This window comes from Coenobita brevimanus, chromosome 28, assembly GCF_032717465.1.
Source record: "Coenobita brevimanus isolate Jiangsu-jjx chromosome 28, ASM3271746v2, whole genome shotgun sequence".
NCBI lineage: Eukaryota > Metazoa > Arthropoda > Malacostraca > Decapoda > Coenobitidae > Coenobita > Coenobita brevimanus.
The window spans coordinates 28,666,479-28,686,504 of record NC_136981.1 but is presented as its reverse complement, the minus strand read 5'-3'; the positions used below and the strand labels follow the sequence as shown (position 1 = coordinate 28,686,504).

General features: G+C 43.8%; 1 protein-coding gene across 1 annotated transcript; it reads right to left on the bottom strand.

The window, feature by feature from the left end:
* Window positions 1-446: 446 nt before the first annotated feature.
* Window positions 447-19,818, bottom strand: LOC145394771 (uncharacterized). Its single transcript, XM_080268550.1, has 4 exons — window positions 19,395-19,818; window positions 16,502-18,958; window positions 15,789-15,968; window positions 447-586 (listed from the first exon to the last, which is right to left on the bottom strand). The coding sequence occupies exons 1-4, from the start codon at window positions 19,816-19,818 to the stop codon at window positions 447-449; spliced, it is 3,201 nt and encodes a 1,066-aa protein (XP_080124676.1).
* Between the last annotated feature and the right edge of the window lie 208 nt (window positions 19,819-20,026).

The following is a 20,026-nucleotide window of genomic DNA, read 5'->3' as shown; positions in this document are numbered from 1 at the left end:
CCGTATGTGCCAACCATAAAGCACTGTTTTCACTGCCAGGGGTATGGACATGTTAGCAGATTTTGCCGCCACTCACAGGCTGGCCCTCCTGGTGTCTGTATCTCCTGTAGAAGACCAAGTCATGCCAGTGACTGTCCAGGACCCCTTAAATGCTATCACTGTGGGGGCCCTCATGCTGTATCTTCTAAAAACTGTCCTCGCTACTGCCTGGAAAAGGAGATTTTATCATTCCGAACACTTGAGAAGGTTTCTTTTTCCGAGGCTAAGAAGAGAGCCCAGACTCGCTTCTTCCAGGCCGGTGTTACTTATGCTTCTGTTCTTTCTGGGATACCAGTACACTGCCCTATGTCTCAGTGACAGCCTCAACCCAATCCAGTGCCCACTGCATCATCTAGTGCTTTGCGGGATGCTGTCCCTATCGTTGATACTGTTTGTGAAAATGAACCTCACGCACCCCGCACTCCGACTGTTTCTGCCCACACTTTGGTGGCTGATGACTTGCACACTTTTGTGGTGGTGGCAGATGTCCACGTTGACCAGACTCCTTCTCCCGTCATAGCCAGTATGCCTGAGGCTCCATCTGTACCTGGCAAACGTCACCGTTGTTCATCAGAGTCCTCTGAACATGAAGACCGGCCACCTAAGGTCTCTGTTGTTGACCCTTCTGTCGACACCTCTCCTGTTCCCTGTGTCCAGCAAGCTGAGGGATCTAGCCAGATGACACCTGAAGCTGATGGTTCAGCTCTGGTCCAGTCCCCACCTGGGGATGTTGTTGGACAGCTCGTAGGTGCTTCAGATTTGCAGGATTGGATGGCCTCCTCAAATGATTCGAGTCCTGTGGACTCTACTTCCACTTCTGGGCCTTCTGGTGGGGGCACTGGCTGTCCTACATCTCTAAAGATGGCCCCCAAGCCGCCTTCCAAACAGACTGGTATGCCCACTCCAAGAAGGAGTGTTGTAAACCTTAGTTACTCATCCTCAGGTTTGCCTTCGGATGTTAAACAGAGGGTGCGGATTTCTGGTGCTGGGCAGGCTCCTGTGAAGGGCCTTCATAAGCATCAATCCAAACCTGCCCGCTTGTCAGGTGTACAGTCCCGCACTTAATCATCATTCCTCCATTATGGATTCTATCATCCAGTGGAATTGTCGGGGTTTACGTGCTAACTATAAGGAACTGTGTCATCTTGTTTCTCAGTTTACTCCTCTGTGCATGTGCATCCAGGAGACTATGGTAGGTGATGCTGTTCCTTCCAGTCCTTCTGGCTACCATGCCATTTATTTTGATCCTGTGCTGGGCCAAGGTCATCATGGAGGTGCTGCTATCTTCCTTCACCAGGACATTCTGTACAGTCATCTGGACATCTCTTCTACTCTGCAAGCTGTAGCTGTCCAGATGTTTTTACATCAGCAGTATACAGTTTGCAGTCTTCATCTACCTCCTAGTGCTATTGTTGAAAGGGCAGATCTGGAATGCCTTATTCACGGCCTTCCTTCTCCCTTTCTGTTACTGGGAGATATGAATGGTCACCATCCACTATGGGGAGACAGTGAGCCCAACCCTCGGAGTGTTATGCTGGCCTCTTTAGTGGAAGATGAGGGATTGGGCATTTTCAGTGCTGATAAAATGACTTATTTCCATACCCAGACTGGAACTTTTACTGCCATTGATTTGTCTTTATGCTCAGCTGTTGCAGTTTTAAATTTTGCCTGGGATTTGTTACCAGACCTGTATGGCAGTGACCATTTTCCCTTACTTTTAACTGCTAGTGCAGTTGGACCTCAGCCCCGTCTTCCTCGCTGGCTTCTGGATAAGACTGACTGGCCACGTTTCAGGGAATTAAGTTCCACTTCCCTTTCTGTCAATGAGTTTGCCTGTCTTACTGAGGCAGTGTCATATTTCAATGACTTCTTGTACTCAGCAGCCCTTTTAACTATTCCAAGAACGAAGGGTCAATCTCCTAAACGTCCGGTTCCTTGGTGGAACTCTGAGTGCAGTTCCACAGTGAGAGCCAAACGAGTTGCCTTCTCTCGAGTTCGTCTTCATCGTGGGGATCCTCAGTATTTGGTGGCGTATCAGAGGGCACGCGCTCATATGAGGCGGGTTTTGAAGGAGGACAGGAGTTCATCCTGGAAGGGTTATGTTTCCTCCATCAATTCGAGGACTTCCATCACCCAGATGTGGAACCGCGTATGAAAAATTTCAGGGAAATTTACTGCTCCCTCGCCTCCCATTTTATCTGCAGCAGGTGGAACTGTGGCTGATCCTTTTGCTGTTGCAGAGTTGCTTGCTGATCATTTTGCCAGTGTGTCACAGAAGGATGCGGATATGCCTTCAACTTGCCACCGTCGGCGCCTAGAGTCTCGTGGTCTCAGTTTTGCCTCTGCTGGGGAAGAGCCTTACAATGTTTCATTTTCAATTTCTGAACTCCAGGCAGCTCTGTCGCAGTGCCATGACTCTTCTCCTGGTTATGATGATATTCCTTATGCCTTTTTACGTTACCTGTCTGATGAGTCCCTATTGTTTTTGCTTTCACTGTTTAATAAGATCTGGTGTTCTGGGGAGTTTCCAACTTGTTGGGGTTTTGCTGTAGATATCCCCATCCCCAAACCAGATAAGGACCACCTACAAGCAACAAATTATCAGCCTATTTCTCTAACGTCATGTATATGTAAGGTTCTGGAAAAGATGGCCAATGTTAGGCTTGTGTGGTTTTTGGAGAGAAGTGACTTCTTATCCCCTGCCCAGTTTGGTTTTCGAAAAATGCGATCTACCTCTGATGCACTGCTGTCCTTGGAATCTTCTGTCTGTGAGGTTTTCTCCACTAACCAAAACCAGGTCACGGTCTTCTTCGATCTAAAGAAGGCATATGACACTGCCTGGCATCATGGTATTTTACTCTCTCTTCATGAGTTTGGTCTTCCTGGGCGCTTGCCTATTTTTATGCAAGAGTTTTTATCTAACCGAATTTTAAGGGTGCGAGTGGGAGGAGTGCTTTCTAATGCTCGAGCACTAGAAGATGGAGTACCACAGGGAAGTATCCTTAGTGTTACTCTGTTTGCTGTAACCCGAGGCATCCCGTCAACATATGGGTATGTTGCAACATTTTGCATTGGCAGTCCCTTCGACGTACTGGTACGTCACGCAATTGCAAGGTTCATAATTTGAACAATTTTTAATTTTTGTGCGTGATTTTTCATACGTATACACGGGACACCTTCCTCTATTCCTCTACCAGATGCCAAGCAGGGACAATGCCTTACACCGCATAACCTCCCCCCCCTGCACGCCATTGTCTCGGCAATTCACCTGTTACCAGTGACCTGGCCAATAAAGACATTCAGGGCCAGAGTGATTCCCCAATCGACGACAATGTGGAGGACAAAGTTTACATAGCATTAGAGGAAGAAACAGTCAGAAATGATGATTAGGTAATGTGGCAAAAGAAGGTCAAGTATGGTGATGAGTTAGTGAGTGAAACAATGCTTATAATGCCTATATTACTGTCTGAAAACTGATATACTCTCATACTACATATGAATTCGTACCAAGTAAATAAATAAATACCGTTTATGAGTGGTGTGAAATAGATACCCTCCCATAGAACTTGTTTTCTTTGGTGCCAGCCTGTTAGAAAACCCAGTCAGGTAAGGAGGTACTGCTACCTGGATCGAGTATTTTAAACCTCAGATGAGCGATTTCTCTATGAAATTTCGATGTTTCTCATCAAAAACGGAGGTTTTAGCCAAAAAAAAAAAAAAAATCGAAAGTAACTCGGGATTAAGGGGTGTCAGAGGTGCGAAATAGCTCGGGACCTGACGGGTTAAGAGCGTCATCAGTGTACTGTAGTTCCTGACGGTGTGCGAGGATCACTATATGTCGATGACCTCGATTTCCTTCACCGCATCGAGAATGTCTCTGATAGAGAGGAAGTTGCAGCTGGCTTTCAATAGAATTTCTGACTGGGCAGAAAATCGCGATTTCCATTTTTCTTCAACAAAGACAGTGGCGATGCATTTTTGTCATCTTCAAGGGGTTCACCCAGACCCTGACTTGTATCTCTATAGTAGGAGAATATCCTGTGAGGAAGAGACGCGGTTTCTGGGTCTTTTGTTTGATCGACGACTAACCTGGGTTCCTCATATTCGTTCTGTTAAGGTGGCTTGTCTTAAAACTTTGAGCCTTTTGAGGGTTTTAGCTCATACCTCTTGGGGTGCTGACCGTCAGACCCTCCTCCTCTTGCATAGGTCTCTTATTCTTCCTAAACTTGAATATGGGTGTGAGGTGCACTCCTCTACAACAGATGTCCATCTCCGATTGTTAAATTCTGTGCATCATGTTGGTGTATGTCTGGCAACCACGGCATTCAGGTCATTCCCAATTCCAAGTTTGTTGGTGGATGCTGGTGTTCTCTCCTTGGATTTGCAATGCCAGTTGCTAATGATGAGGTGTTGGTATCGTATTTACCGCATTCCAGACTCAAAATCTTGTGCCATCATCTCCCAGGATTCCCGATCTTCTGTTTTTGACACCCATCCTTATTTCCCAAAGCCATTTGGTTACAGGGTCTGGTCTGTTATGTTAATCCTCTCTGTTCCGAGACTGACAATTTGTCCATGTCGTGAGTCGGCTTGTGATATCATTTGGTGGAAAACTGCGAACTCTAGTGGAATCCCAGTGTTTATCGTTCAGTTTAACCACTACGTATTCACCCGGTCAGGAGTGTTTTTCAAGCAATTTTTCAATGTGTCATAAATGATCATCTTTGTGTGAGACATTAGCACTTCTGCTTAGCGATTTATTATGGGCATGTTTCGCTCATTCTAGCCATTAGCAATGCGGCCACAACATTCGCCTCTTTCCCACGATTTGAAGTCAGTCAAGGTTTGAGCGCCGTGAAAGCAGGTTGGGCCCAGAGCGCAGCAGTGCTGCCATTGTCCAGTTCCTGAATTTCCACCTAGTGTGATTGGCGAGAGACTTAGCGGGTGCAGTGTCCTTCCAGTAACGACGCCCAGTCATCTGCTTTTTCCACTTTTCTGACCAGTATTTTCTTTTTGTATTTTCCTAGGCTTAAGAGTTAGCTTTTGAGTGAGCAAGTAAGTGCGATCTCCTTATTTTGAATTCACTTTGAAATGTAACGTAAATTTATTTCTTTGTAATCAATAAATTTAACAGTTCTTTTTCTCAAGCTTAATGTAATGTAAACTCATGTTTTATTTTCCATATTAAGCTAATTCTAGTTGCAGCTCCTAGCTTGCATAAACGCTTTGCTGTTCATAACCGGTACTTAGGCCAGTCTTTTGTATTAAGCTTAAAATCCGTTGTGCAACCAGGAGTTAATGCATCAGCAAGAATCTGCTATCATTAATAGCATGTTATTGATTGTCAGGGGTGAAGTCACTCTCTCCAGAGGCTAACAATACTAACAAACAGCAATTGTGAGGAATTAGTCTTTGCTGTGTACTGTTGAGAAAGTTTATAAATTCTCGTCCTTAGAGAATCAGCGAAGCAAGCCAGATAAAGTAATCATTGCTTGATTTTTAGCAAGACAATTCATTGTCCTACTATCAGTATTATTGGAAATTATCCTTTAATAATATACCATACTTTTAAAAACCCCGTGACAGTCCACATCGGATCCCAAGGGTGGGTTCTTGGCTACTACCTCGCGTGACATTCTGTAGGTCCGTTGTTGAAAAAAGGGCTCACTTCCGTCTCAGGTATCCCTCTCTCTCTTTTTAGAACATACCTCCACTCATGAGGGTTCTGTCCCCGTCTATACTGACGGATCTAAGACTGATACTGGAGTAGGATTTGATGTTGTCTTCCCTTCCTTTACTAGGGGCGGTAGCCTTCCTGGCATTACTTCAGTATATATGGCAGAACTGACTGCAATTTTATATGCTCTTAAAATCATCTTTACTCTCCCCCATTCCGTTTTTGTGATTTTTAGTGACTCGCGTAGTGCTTTATCTGCACTGGAGTCTTTTAATGCATCTCATCCATTGGTTTTATCAATTTTAGAGTGGCTTTTTCTTCTTGGCCGTCGTGGCCGCTGTGTAGATTTCTGTTGGGTTCCTGCACATGTTGGTGTGGTGGGCAGAGAGAGGGCAGATACTTTAGCTAAAGCTGCGTCTTCTCAACAGCCCCCAACCAACTACCCACTTCCTGCTTCTGATGTAACACCTTACTTGTGGTACGCAATTCGTACATGTTGGCAGAGACAGTGGGATGTTGTTTCTCACAATAAACTAAAAGAAATCTTTCAGAGAGTGGTTGTACCAAGGGTTCTTCCCTCTACGTCTTGGCGATTGGAGGTGGCTATTGCTAGGCTTCGCATTGGGCATTTTCGGCTTACACATGGGTTCCTCATGTGTGGAGAGATGCAACCGTACTGTGATGATTGCCTTGTTCCCCTTACTGTCTGTCACTTGCTGGTCGAGTGTCCGAGTCTGGGGTACTTGTGTCAGAGATTCCTCCATAGGCATAAGGGGGCAGATGGTGCCTACTGTTTGTCCTCGATGCTTGGTTAAGCCTCTAGTGATTTTGCTGATGTTTTTAGTTTTCTTCAGGAGGCGGGCCTCCTTCCACTCTTATAAGTAATTGATATTTTATAAACTGTTCTTTTATTATTTTCAGTGTTTTATTCCTACTAACAGATATTAACTTTATTTTGAATATGCACTTTTTATTTTGCTGTGTCTTTTACTTTGTCGTCCGGCAGCATATGACCCTGGCAGTTGCGCCGCCAGATTTTAATTATTTTCAATCAACCAATCAATCAGTCACAGATACCACCATTCTTATCATTCGTCCCACCACCGCCACGACTACCACCACCATCCCTACCACCATCACTACCACAACTACCACCGCACCAGGTCAGCAGACTCAATAAGGCCAATTAATACCTAATGCGACCAAAATTCTGTGGCACTTTGACTTGCCTTATATTCCATTGGTGTGGTGTGGTGTGGTGTGTGGTATAGCCTGTGCAGACACCCCACCTGTGTGTGTGTGTGTGTGTGTGTGTGTGTGTGTGTGTGTGTGTTTCGTCTCTTCTTCCTTTGTTTCTTCCTTCTTCCCCTTCTCTCTCTCTCTCTGTCTCATCAATACAGTGTTGGCTATGCTCGAGCTATTTGTACTGTACGTGCTTTTCATACAAGGGATAAGATCCTTAACTCAAAGTAAACAGAGTACAGAAGCTCTGATGGACCAAATGATCAGTTTTGGTATATACTGTATACGAAAGAACTAAAATTTATGACACATTCGATCACAGACTGACAAGCCAGACTATACGAAATGCGGGGGAGGCAGTGGCTCAATCAGTAGAGAGTTGGCCTGCAGTCCTAACTGACCCGGGTTCAAATCCCGCTGGGGCAGGGAACAGTTTAACCCCTAAAACGCGGGGCGTCGCGTTTGCGATGCTCGCCGAAAAGGACATAACGGCGGAGCGTCGTGTTTGCGATTCAAGTTAATTTTGAATAAACGTGGGCAAGGATGTTCCAGCTGGTATTGTCTATCAGTACCACCACCCTTTAGCTACAATTAGCATACTTTACCTTTGTACTACTGACCTCCGTTGTTGCCAAGTATCGCGTTTTTCCCCCCTCCCCCCCACCACGGCCCAGCCAGCCTGGCTGTGATACATGGCAGAGCTCTGACTGCTCAGAACTGTAAATCTGCGCTCTCCTCTCACAAGCAGTTTATGCTAATAGGAAACGCTTGTTTCCCCAGTTGTAACACTAGCTTTTTTTTGCATGATTTGCCCCTGTTTAGCGTCAGTTTACTGCAGGCTTTCAGAGTGACATTATGGCGAGTTCAAGCTCTTCTGAGTCAGTGTGAGCGGCCGACAGGAACGAGAATAAAGTGAATGGTGTAAGGCAGAATAAAAAGCGCGCTGTGGTGATCTTTTGGGAAGTAATATGATTGAAAATAATGTAGTATACGTGTTTTTAGCTGTGAAAATGGAAATGTTTGTTGAGTGACGGGAAGATCGCCGCTGCGCTGCATGTCGGCCGTACGCTTCATTGATTTTAGCCTTATTTTCAGTGCTTATTGTACAAATACGGATTCCAAACTGCCTGTACGTTGTAGTATAAAGTTTACTGTGACAGAATGAGGCTGTGGTAGAGGGAAAACCAGGTTGCTGGAGGTGTGAAAATGAAGATTTTGTTACCCAACTTTACAAGTCTCCACAAGTCCTTGGGTAGTCCACGAAGGCTCAACACCTGTCTCTGGAGAAAGCTGAATGTAAGTACTATCTGCCAAACCAAGTATAATGTTCTAGGGTTAATCTCTGATTTTTGGCTAATATTTTCCTACAGGTACTCAGACCACGATCGAACGCCGCCACCCGGGGGGGGGTCGGCTGTCAGTGGTCGCATATTAGGGGTTAAGGATTTGAATTTCATAAAAGCAGACTTTACCGATCTACCAGAAGACCCGCCGACATGTCATAAAAATACCCCCACTATTACCAATACACCAGTCCTGTATGAGACAGCCCTAGCATGTATTCAGTATGGACGGTGGGTGTTAGCACCGAAGTGGTGACATGTAGAGGTGTGCAGTACATAGGAGGACTACTGGGCCCTGAAAGCAGGCTGTGAAGCCTATGCCCAGAGTCGGTCACATAAAAAAAAAAAAAAGTGAATCTGATGTAGGTATGAGATTGATAGACTGATAGATAGGCATATAGACTGATAGACAGACAGACAGACCAACCGACAGATAAATGATAGACTGATAGACAGACAGACAGACCAACCGACAGATAAATGATAGACTGATAGACAGATAGATAGTTTACTAACCATAACGTATATATCACTGGTAAAACAAATGTAAGTTTAAAAATATGGAGTTGCATAAGGTTTACACAACAGATGCACCTGCTTTACGTGGATATCAAGCAGGATCTTATATCCACTGACACAGGTACCCATACTAGGTTAAAAGAAAATCACTAATGCGTTACAGCAGGCAACTTATCTCTGAAATAACTATGAAAAAATCTAGTCCATGGTAAAATGGAAAGGGACAATGCACACATGGCCATAAACAAAACATGAATTCACTATACAGTATTTACTGTCCTTGTTTGGCTGTTACAGCAAACATGTATATTGTAAAACTGCCAGTGAAGATCAGAATTAGTCAAATTGTACACACACACACATACACACACACACACACACACACACACACACACACACACACACACACACATTGTCACGAGTTGGTGCGTTCATATATTTAAATAAACTCATGACATTGAACTTGGTGGGAAACCGCGAATTCTAGTGGAATCCCAGTGTGTATCACTCAGTCAACCGCCACGTATTCACCCAATCGGGAGTGTTTTCAGAACCATTTTTCACTGTTTCATAAGTGATCGTCTTTGTGCACGACATTAGCACCTCTGCTGAGTGATTTGTTATGGGCATGTTTTGCTCACTTCTAGCTGCTTAGCCCACTATCTGACCAGTATTTCTTTTCGTTTTTCCTAGGATTAAGAGTTTAGCTTTTGAGTGAGCGAGTGAGTGTATTCTCTTTGTTATTTTGAAGTCATTTGAGATGCATGTAATGTAAATTTATTTCATTGTAATCAATAAATTAACAGTTCTTTTCTCTTGAGCTTAATGTAATGTAAACTCGTGTTTTATTTCTCCATTAAGCTTATTTCACTTATAGCTCCTAGTTTACATAAACGCTTTGGATTATTCATAACTGGTATTTAGGCCAGTCCTTTTGTATTAAGCTTAAAATCCATTGTGAAACCAGGAGTTAATTGCACCAGCAAGAACCTGCTTACCATTAATAGCATTAGATATTGATTGTCAGGGGTGGAGTCACTTTCTCGTGAGGCTAACAGTACCAATAAACAGCACGTGTGAGTAATTAGTCTCTGCTGTGTACTGTTGAGAAAGTTTATAAATTCTTGTCCTTAGAGAATCAGTGAAGTAAGCTAGCATAAAGTAATCATTGCTTGATTTTCACAAGTCAATTCTTTGTCCTGTTCTCAAGTATTATCGAATATTATTTTTTAATATTGCATATTCCTAAAAACCCCGTGACATTTGGCGACCTCGCCAGGATATTAACTCCTAGCTCTAAAGTTATTCACGAGCTAATACTCACTCACTCATACTTAGGTATTTATTATTAAAGTCTATAGGCACTATCTTACTGGTGATTATTAACTCAGTTCTATTAATTTATGTAATTGTTTGCACAGTCAGTTGTTTGTTTAATTTTCTTTCTTTACCAGTTTAATTAGATAAAACTGGTCACCATTAACCTGTGCCTTTATTCTCGATTATTGGCATCTTTCTCTGCAAAATTGCAGTCAGTACTGAGTCTCTAGTTCGCTTAGATTGACTTAGCATCATGTCTACCGGCGTCTATGTACAGGAAGCTAAAGATATGGGGCATACTGACCCCGAGAAAATAAAGGACTATGTCCTCTCTCGGTTTAATTACGAGCAGCAACGCGAGAGTGATGCTCATGAGAAGCGTCGAATTCAGCATGAGGAACGTGAAAAAGAGCAAGAATACGAGCGAGAACAGAGCAAGGAACGCAAGAGAGAACGAGAACACGAGCGAAAACAACGTGAACTCGAGTTAGAACACGAGCAAAAACAACGCAAACTTGAGTTAGAACAACGAGAGAGAGAACAAGAACACGAATGTGCCGAGCGAGAAGCATGCGAAAAACATGAATTTGAAATGTTGAAGTTCAAGCGAGATTCCTTGGCTTCAGACACATCTGGTGCAGCTGGCCCAAGCTCCACGAGCACTATCCCTGCACATATTATTGTGACCCCACACATCAAGCTTCCCCCATACAAGGAAGGTGAGCGAACCGAGCAATACATAGCTCGTTTTGAAGACATGGCTCAACTTTACCAGCTGGATGATGCAGCTAAGCGGCTTCAGTTTCTTAGCCTGTTTGAGGGCCCTGCCCTCGATATTCTCCACAGAATTCGTGGAGACAATCTCACGTATGAGATGATGAGGGCCGCATTCATCAAAGCGTATGGTCTCATAGTTGACGACGCCAAGAGTCAGTTCATGAGGGCGCATTTACAGGAAAAAGAGACTGCCGTTCAGTTTCTTGACCAGCTTACTGCTTACTTAGATGAGTGGATGGAGAAAGATGAAACTCCATCCATGGGTGAGGGGATAATCGACCTTATACTGCGCACGCAGCTAGAAAAGTCGTGGCCTACTGAACTTATGGCTCAGCTTAAGATCTACCAGGTAAGAGATCCCAGCCAAATGGTGAAGAAGACTGATCCATTCTTCACTGCATGCGAGTATCAAACTCGCAAGCAACATACCTGGAACAGGAAAGCTGATAAATCTGGGAAACCGTCTCAGACTGAACCCCAGCAACAAGGCCATTTTCAGAATAATGGCCAAGGTCCAAAACCGCAGAGGAAGGACCAGGGGCAAAACACTCAGAAACCTGAGTGCAAGAGGTAGGCTACAACAGGTACCCTAACCAGCAGCAGTATCAGCCACACAACCGACCGTCGGGACTGTCCTTTTCAGCACCAGCCCCTCGGAGGCAGGAGGTGAACGCAGCCTTCATTCCCCAGCAGCAGCATGGAGGTGTCGTCCCTAGCAGTACGGGTACTTCCCCACAGTTTACTAGTCCCTCAGCGACAGTGAACACTCCTCCACAGGAGGCCAATGCTCTGTCTCCCCAGACAGTGAATACAACCCCTCAAGTGTCAAATTCTCAAGGCACCATGTTTGCCGCATCATTTATTCAGCAGCCTAATCAGTGGCTGGCTGCTTCCTCCACAGGCCCTCCCACAGGTGACAGTGCCTTCCTTGTTCAGCCAGGGTTTGTGGGAGGCATTCCTGTGAAGGTCCTGAGAGACAATGGGTCCTCAGGTTGCTCTGACAGGCAGAGTCTAGTTCGGCATGAGGAGTACACAGGTCGACAGATCCAAGCTAACCTTATTGATGGATCAGTGAGATTGTTCCCTGAGGCACGTATCCAGGTGGCATCTCCATTTTACACTGGTACGACACTCGCAGTTGTCATGCCAGAACCTTTATTTGACCTTATCATAGGCAATATTCCCGGTGCCAAGCATAGCTGCACCGAAGATGACGCTACTCAGACTTCGGCTACAGTAACACGAGCCGTGGCTGAGGCTCTGAACTGTGTCACCCCGGTGACCATTGAATCGCCGCAAGATCTGATGTGTAGTCAAGTTGTTGTTCAAGAACAACACTCTGACCCAACACTTGCTGCCATGCGAAAGAAACAAAAGGGTAGAGTGATAAAGTATTCATGGGAAGGTCAAGCCAAGTTCCTTCATAAACAAGGACGGCTCTACCGTGAGTCACGAATACCCAAGGGCGAGGTTCGACTGCAGTTTGTCGTTCCCACCAAGTACCGCCAAGCAGCGTTAGAATGGGGTCATTGCTCAGCCTTAGGAGGTCACATGGGCAAAAGGAAGACCCAGGGCTGTATCCTAGCTGACTTTTTCTGGCCAGGGATGGGACGAGAAATAGATAGCTTTGTACGTTCCTGCAACCCATGTCCACATAACATCAATCAGGGACATGTCCTCCCTGTGCCGTTTGAAACCACACCTGTAAACTCTGAGTCAGTTGAGAGACAGGGCAGTGGTGAAGTGGGTGCAGACCTGACATCTCACCCGTTGGCCCCACAGGACACAGTATGTCCAGGGCCTGTACATACATACGTACCGTAAGTTAAGGGGGAAGTTCGAGAACCCCACAGAGACAGTCCGAGGCTGTGTATGAATTACCTTGTGGAACGTCTCGAGCTGTGGACCTCCCTGAGGATTCCCGGAGAATGCACATTATCCACATGAGTGTTCATACCCATGGTGGGTGTTAAAACGTGACCTGCCCGAGATTGTGTAGCGATTCTCAAATTCTTGTCATTAATCGTAAGTGTAGAGTTAGGTTAACCAGTAAACTGCCTGTTCTAAGAGATGTGAGCAGTTCAAGAACTGACACGTTTCCTGGTTAATAATGTTAGGTTAACCAGTAAACTGCCCGTTCTAAGAGATTTGAGCAATTCAAGAACTGACACGTTTCCTGGTTAATAAGTTAGTTTAACCAGTAAACTACAAGGGTCCTGAGAGATTTGTAAATCCTAAGACTACGTTTCCTGGTTAATAATGACATAAGTACTGATTGCTAGGCAGAGAAGGAGAAATGACACTTTTGATGCTCCACCTTGATTCCTTTCACAGGTGCAGGTGGCGAGTGCAGCATTGTCGTGCAGATCAACTGGCCTTCCCTGCTGCATGCTGCCGCCTCTTCTCTTCTGCCTCATCGTCATTATTTACGATAAATTTGTATTACATGATTTTACACGTAGGTACAGTTACACCACAGCTGTCACATCTACACCATGTATTACATACATCATGCTACATAACAATTAGTTGTTAGTGTAAATGTAGTGAATTTTTTGCTCAGTTTGACCCGAGTACAGGATTTTTCACCATCGTCACGGAGTTTTTCCCTCAAGCTTGCTTCTATTAACGTAAATACGAGGTTTTTTCGCTCACTGGCGACTATGACTTTCCCCTTTAGCATGATAGCACACACACACCACAGTGTGAATCTTGTGTGACTGAGTTAGGATTTATATGTATGTATATTGAAATTTTTTTTCCTGAGAAAAAAAATTCATTTTGATGGGGCATAATGTCACGAGTTTGTGCGATCATATATTTAAATAAACTCGTGACATTGAACTTGATGGGAAACTGCAAATTCTAGTGGAATCCCAGTATGTATCACTCAGTCAACCGTCACATATTCACCTGATCAGGAGTGTTTTCAGAACCATTTTTCACTGTTTCATAAGTGATCATCTTTGTGTGCGACATTAGCACCTCTGCTGAGTGATTTGTTATGGGCGTGTTTTGCTCACTTCTAGCTGTTAGCAAGTGTGGCCCGTCCTCGCCTCTCTCTCACAATTTGAATTCAGTCAGAATTTGAGCGTCATGGAAGTAGGTTCAATTGGGCTCAGTGTCGAGCAGCGTGTGTAGCAGCGTCCTTCCTCAAAAATGACGCCCAGTTCATCCCGCCACCGCCGTTGTCCAGTGAGTTCCTGAATTCCCACCTAGCGTGATTTGACGAGAGGTTCAGCGTGGCAGAATCCTTCCTCAGCAACGACGCCCAGTTCCCGCTTAGCCCACTCTCTGACCAGTATTTCTTTTCGTTTTTCCTAGGTTTAAGAGTTTAGCTTTTGAGTGAGCGAGTGAGTGTATTCTCTTTGTTATTTTGAAGTCATTTGAGACGCATGTAACGTAAATTTATTTCATTGTAATCAATAAATTTACAGTTCTTTTCTTTTGAGCTTTATGTAATGTAAACTCGTGTTTTATTTCTCCATTAAGCTTATTTCACTTATAGCTCCTAGTTTGCATAAACGCTTTGCATTATTCATAACTGGTATTTAGGCCAGTCCTTTTGTATTAAGCTTAAAATCCGTTGTGCAACCAGGAGTTAATTGCACCAGCAAGAACCGGCTTATCATTAATAACATTAGATATTAATTGTCAGGGGTGGAATCACTTTCTCGTGAGGCTAACAGTACCAATAAACAGCACGTGTGAGTAATTAGTCTCTGCTGTGTACTGTTGAGAAAGTTTATAAATTCTCGTCCTTAGAGAATCGGCGAAGTAAGCCGGTGTCACGATTCAGGTCAGGTAAATGCTAGGATTATATATTAACGATAATTAGCATGTTCGTGACTCCAGTGTTCTTATAGAAAAGACCCTCCGATATCATGCACATCGTTAATTGGGTACTGAAAGAACACATGTGAAGAATTGATTTATTACAATTAAGAGCATTACTCATATTAATAACATAACCTAAATATCCTTAAGTCCTATAATCCTTAACCTAAACCTTAATACTAAAAATCAGTAACAAAAGAACAGATCTGCACAGTACAAGATACACAATACCTCTGGACTTCAGGGTGCATGTCCGCAGGTGTTTCAATACACCTGCATTACACTGGGTATGGGTGAGGTGGATAGAGGCACGAGTGAAACGAGTGGCTGGAGCACTGATAGCTAAGGCGAGGTATGGTAATGTGAGTGGCTAGACAGCAGACAACACAACACCACTTCCCACACGTAGAGCTTAGGTGAAGTAATGGAAGTAGGCTCCATACAAAGCTCTGCAGTGGAGAGGGAACAGCTGCCTACCACTCACTGCCAGTGCTGGTCCCCCACTCCGTGTTCTCCACTCCAGTCCAGTCATCGCCACCCTTCAACTCCCACCTCTTCCAGTCCCGAAGCATCGAAACATTGAGTTGAAATAACATGTATTAGAGGCAGCATAGAACATACAAACATTGACTTGACAATACCCCTTTGACAGTAGAACTTACATTCATGTTAAGTTCTCACAAAACATTTATAAGCAAAGTGCAGATGACATACTGCATTACAAGTACTTTCCTATAGTACATGCCAATTTATGTTCACATTGTATCTCTCTGAAATAGCATCATAGGCCTCAAAATCCACAAAACACATACCTACATGATCTAACATGTCAGAATGCTCAGCACGGCTTAAATAATCTGCTCCAATATTCTCGGCTCCCTTGATATACTCTGTGGTATATTCAAATTGTTGCATATAGAGTGCCCACCTCATAATGCGAGGGTTTCGGTTAATTGTAGTTTTCAGGTAATGTAATGGCAAGTGGTCCGTCTGAATAACGAACCTTCGACCATAAAGAAATTGATAAAACTTACGAACCCCTTCAATTACAGCCAACAATTCCCTTTCCACAGTACTATAGTTGAGCTCTGCCTTCTTAAGCTTCCTGCTTGAATACGCAACAGGCCACAGCACCTCATCGTGATACTGCATTAGGACAGCTCCGATTCCCACTCCAGAAGCATCTATCCTTAAAATAAAGTCCTTACACATATCTGGAAGTTTAAGAATGGGATTACTTGTGAGCTTAAACTTTAAAGTATCAAACGACCTTTGTTCTTGTTCAGTCCATGTAACTTCATTTGGCATATCCTTCTTCGTTAAATTAATTAAGGGTTCTGCTATAACTGAATAATTAGGAATGAAATCTCTGTAATAGCCAGAAAGTCCAAGAAATGAGCGAACTTGTTTCTTTGTCTTAGGTGGCAAGGCTTTAGTGATCTTCTGAATCTTGTCACTTTGTGGCTTACAGATTCCTTTTCCAACTATATGTCCAAGAAAGTTTATCTCTGACTGACCAATTTCACATTTAAGTGGATTTATCTTTAGCCCAGCTTTTTTAGGCGTAACAGAGTCTGTTCAATGTGTCGGAGATGTTCCTTAAAAGAGCATGAGTGAATCAAAATATCATCTACAAATACTTCAACACCTTCTAAGCTTCCCAAAACTTCCCTCATAACTCTGTTAAAAACAGCAGGAGAATTACACAAACCAAATGGTAGAACATTAAAGTGGAATAATCCCTTACTTGTACCAAAAGCAGTGTATATTCTACTATTTACATGCAGAGGGATCTGCCAGAATCCCTTTGATAAGTCTATCTTAGAAAAGTATCTAGAGTGGGCTAATTTAACCATTATATCCTCTTGTAAACACATGGGTTCAGCATCAAACTGAATCACTTTATTCAGCTTTCTGAAATCACCACATATTCTAACACCGCCATTTTTCTTTTTGACTACAACAACTGGACTACTGTATGGAGAATCCGACTTCTCTATAATCCCGGCTCTCTCCATCTGGTCTAGTTCTTCGGCTACAGCACTCTTCAGATTGTGAAGCACATGGTACGGTTTACACCTGATTGGTCTGTGGTCCGTCAGAACTATTTCATGAGGTTTAACATTGGCAAGTCCTGGAGTGTTTGAAAATACATCAGAATAATGATCCAGTAATCCACGTACCTCTTCCTTTTCCGCTAGTGATAAACACTCTGAAAGTGTGACATCAGACCAAACCGTCGAGGATTCTATCTCTGGCATTAATAACTGCCCAACCTCTTCAGACTCTTGCATTACCACTGCCGCACAATCCTGAAGTTCATTAGCAGCTGAAACATTAACATGGTTAGGAAGACATTCTTCTTCATTATCTTCCTCATACTTCTTTAACATGTTAATATGGAACTTCTTTCTCTTTCCACCAAAGTCTATTACATAATTCAGTGGTGACGAACAATCTAGTACAACATAGGATCCCTTCCACTGCATAAGTAGCTTATTCCTGTCACTTGGAAGCAATAGCAGTACCCTGTCTCCCACTTTTAACTTTCTGTCAGAAGCCTTCCTATTATAATAGCTTTTGTCCAATTCCTGTGCCTTCATTAATTCTTCTCTAGCTAATCTACACGTTTCCTCCAGTCGCTCAGCTAAATCAATGACATATTTGTAAGTGGTTACACTTTCTGGTGTGGTCACAGTTCCATCCCAGATTTCCCGTAGAACATTCAGTGGACCCCTAACTGTCCGACCATAAACTAAATCAAAAGGAGAAAACTTTGTGCTCGCCTGAGGGGCTTCTCTGTAAGCAAATAAGAGTGGAGCAAGGTACCTTGGCCATTCCTTTGGAGCTTCTTTACACATACGTCTAAGCATATTCTTTAAGGTTCCGTTAAACCTTTCGACCAAACCATTCGACATGGGATGATATGGGGTGGTTTTCAAAGATTTGATAGACAAAAGTCTATTTACTTCAGCCATCATTCCTGACGTGAACTGGTTACCCCTATCTGAAAGTACTTCATTTGGAATGCCTATCCTAGAATAAACATCAATCAGGGCATCCGCTACAGTTGTGGTCTCGATATTTGGTAAAGCTACTGCCTCTGGATATCGTGTGGCAAAATCAACCAACGTAAGAATATATCTTGCACCATTGTATGCCCTGGGTGTTATTGGTCCAATTATATCCACTCCTACTCGTGAAAATGGCACCTCAATCACTGGCATGGGATTAAGTTTTCCTGGCTTCACGCTGCCTTTGTTTACCGTTCTTTGGCATTTGTCGCATGACCTGCACCACCGTGTTACATCAGATACCATTCCTGGCCAGAAGAATGAAGCTTGGATCCTGTCTAATGTTTTCTTTGTCTTCAGGTGTCCACTCATGATGCTCTCATGTCCTAGTTTAAACACTTGCTTACGATGTCCTCGGGGCACTATTAGCTGTTCTTTTACATCACCTCTGAATTCTGTTATTCTGTATAATCTTAGGTTTCTCTCTATAAATTTAGAAGTCCTCCCCTTTGATTGAAATGTTCTTCTTGTAAAAATATGTTTTCTCACAGAATTAAAGGATTTGTCACTCTCCAAAGCCTTTAAGAATTCAGAAGTAGACACAAAATCACACTTATTCACCTTTAATGGTTGTGTGGGTTGCTCACCTCGTCGAGTTTGTCCTCTGGTTACAGCAGAAACACAGCTTTCATCCTTAGTCGGCAGTGAATCTTCATTCGAGGAAGAAACAGGAGATTTTTCACTAGCCTCCGATGTCTTCCCAGTAGTCACCACAGATCCCGTCGTGCTACCAGTCGCCGAACTTTCTGCCAAACTACTAGTTGCTGTGGGCGAGACCTGTTCTAATGAAGGAGCATAAGTTCCTTTACGAATTCCACCCACAACTAGGTCATACACAGGTGACTGGCATACAGCTGCTTGCACAGTCCCCTTCAACCAGGGAGAGTCGATCCCTACCTTTACCTCTGGCAAGATCACTACTGTTCCAGTGGCCAATTTCAGTCTTAAGGTACGACCCGTATAATGTTCTGGGGTTACTAGCTTCTCTGCCACAAGACATAATGTTGCTCCACTATCAAGCATGGCAATCACTGTGTGCCCCTCAACACTACCAGTAGCCAGTGTTAAGCAGTCATCGTTCTTAAGCTTATGTAATTCACTGGAGACAGTACCACATACATTTAAATTACCTTTACCAGATAACTTAGACTTAGCATTATCATTCAAATGACAGTTATTTCTCCTGTGACCTGGTTTTCCACACAACCAACACAAACCTGTTTTCCTTCCCTTTTCGTCCTTTCCAGTAGATGGTCCTGCTTGAGGAGGCTTAACTGTGTCCGTTTTCTCCTCTCCATCTCCTGGTCTCCTGATTGGCTTCATCTTATTCGTGCTGGCAGGGTGTCCGTGGGCATCCATCCATCGATCAGCTTCCACTGCACATTCTTCCAAACTACGGACATGGCGCTCCTTTAAAAAAGTAGTTAGTGGAAGAGGACACAGTTTGATAAATTCCTCCCTTACTATTAAGTCCGTTATTCCTTCAAATGACTACACATCCGTCTGCTTCAACCCACTTGATGAAATGTTTTTTCAACCTGCATATTAACTGTTGAGCAGACTCACCTTCCCGAAACTTAGAAGTTCGAAATCTTTTTCTGCATCCCTCCGATGTAACATCGTACCCCTTCAGTAAAGCAGCCTTGAACTTACTAAAATCTGCCACCACATCGTCTGTGAACATATGGTACATCTCAAGTGCACGTCCTATTAAGAGAGATGCTAAAGCAGTAGGCCAAATAGCATGTGACCATCCAGCACCTTCTGCTACTCGCTCGAAACGAGAAATGAAGGTGTCAATATCATCTTTAGACTCGTCAAAAGCTGGCAGTTTTGGTGGGTGCACCACATTGGTAACTGGCTGAACAGCAGTACCAGCCGCAGCAGCACTGGCAGCGGCAGAAGCTTTAGAAGCTTCAATTTCAGCTTCTAGTTTTAACCTCTTCAGTTCCCTCTCGGCAGCCCTTCTTTCCCTTTCGGCTACCTGCATTCTCTGCCACTCCTCTCTAACCCATTTATGCAGTTCTTCACCAGAGTAACCTAACAGTGAGGCCTCATCATTCAGCGGTGGCTGAATCGGTAGAGAGGCGGCTTGCAGTCCTGATGGACCCAGGTTCGAATCCTGGCTGGGGCAGGGGACAGTTTAAGGATTTGAATTTCATTAAAAGCAGACTTTCCTGATCTACCAGATGACCCGC

Bases quoted from the DNA above. Each gene is read 5' to 3' on its own strand.
- LOC145394771 (XM_080268550.1), bottom strand. From the start codon at position 19,818: ATGCAGGTAGCCGAAAGGGAAAGAAGGGCTGCCGAGAGGGAACTGAAG. The intron at 18,959-19,394 runs GTGAGTCTGCTC...TATCTGGTAAAG, and splicing joins AACTTCTAAGTTTCGGGAAG to GTAATTTAAATGTATGTGGT. The intron at 15,969-16,501 runs GTAAGGGATTAT...TTAAACTTCCAG, and splicing joins ATACACTGCTTTTGGTACAA to ATATGTGTAAGGACTTTATT.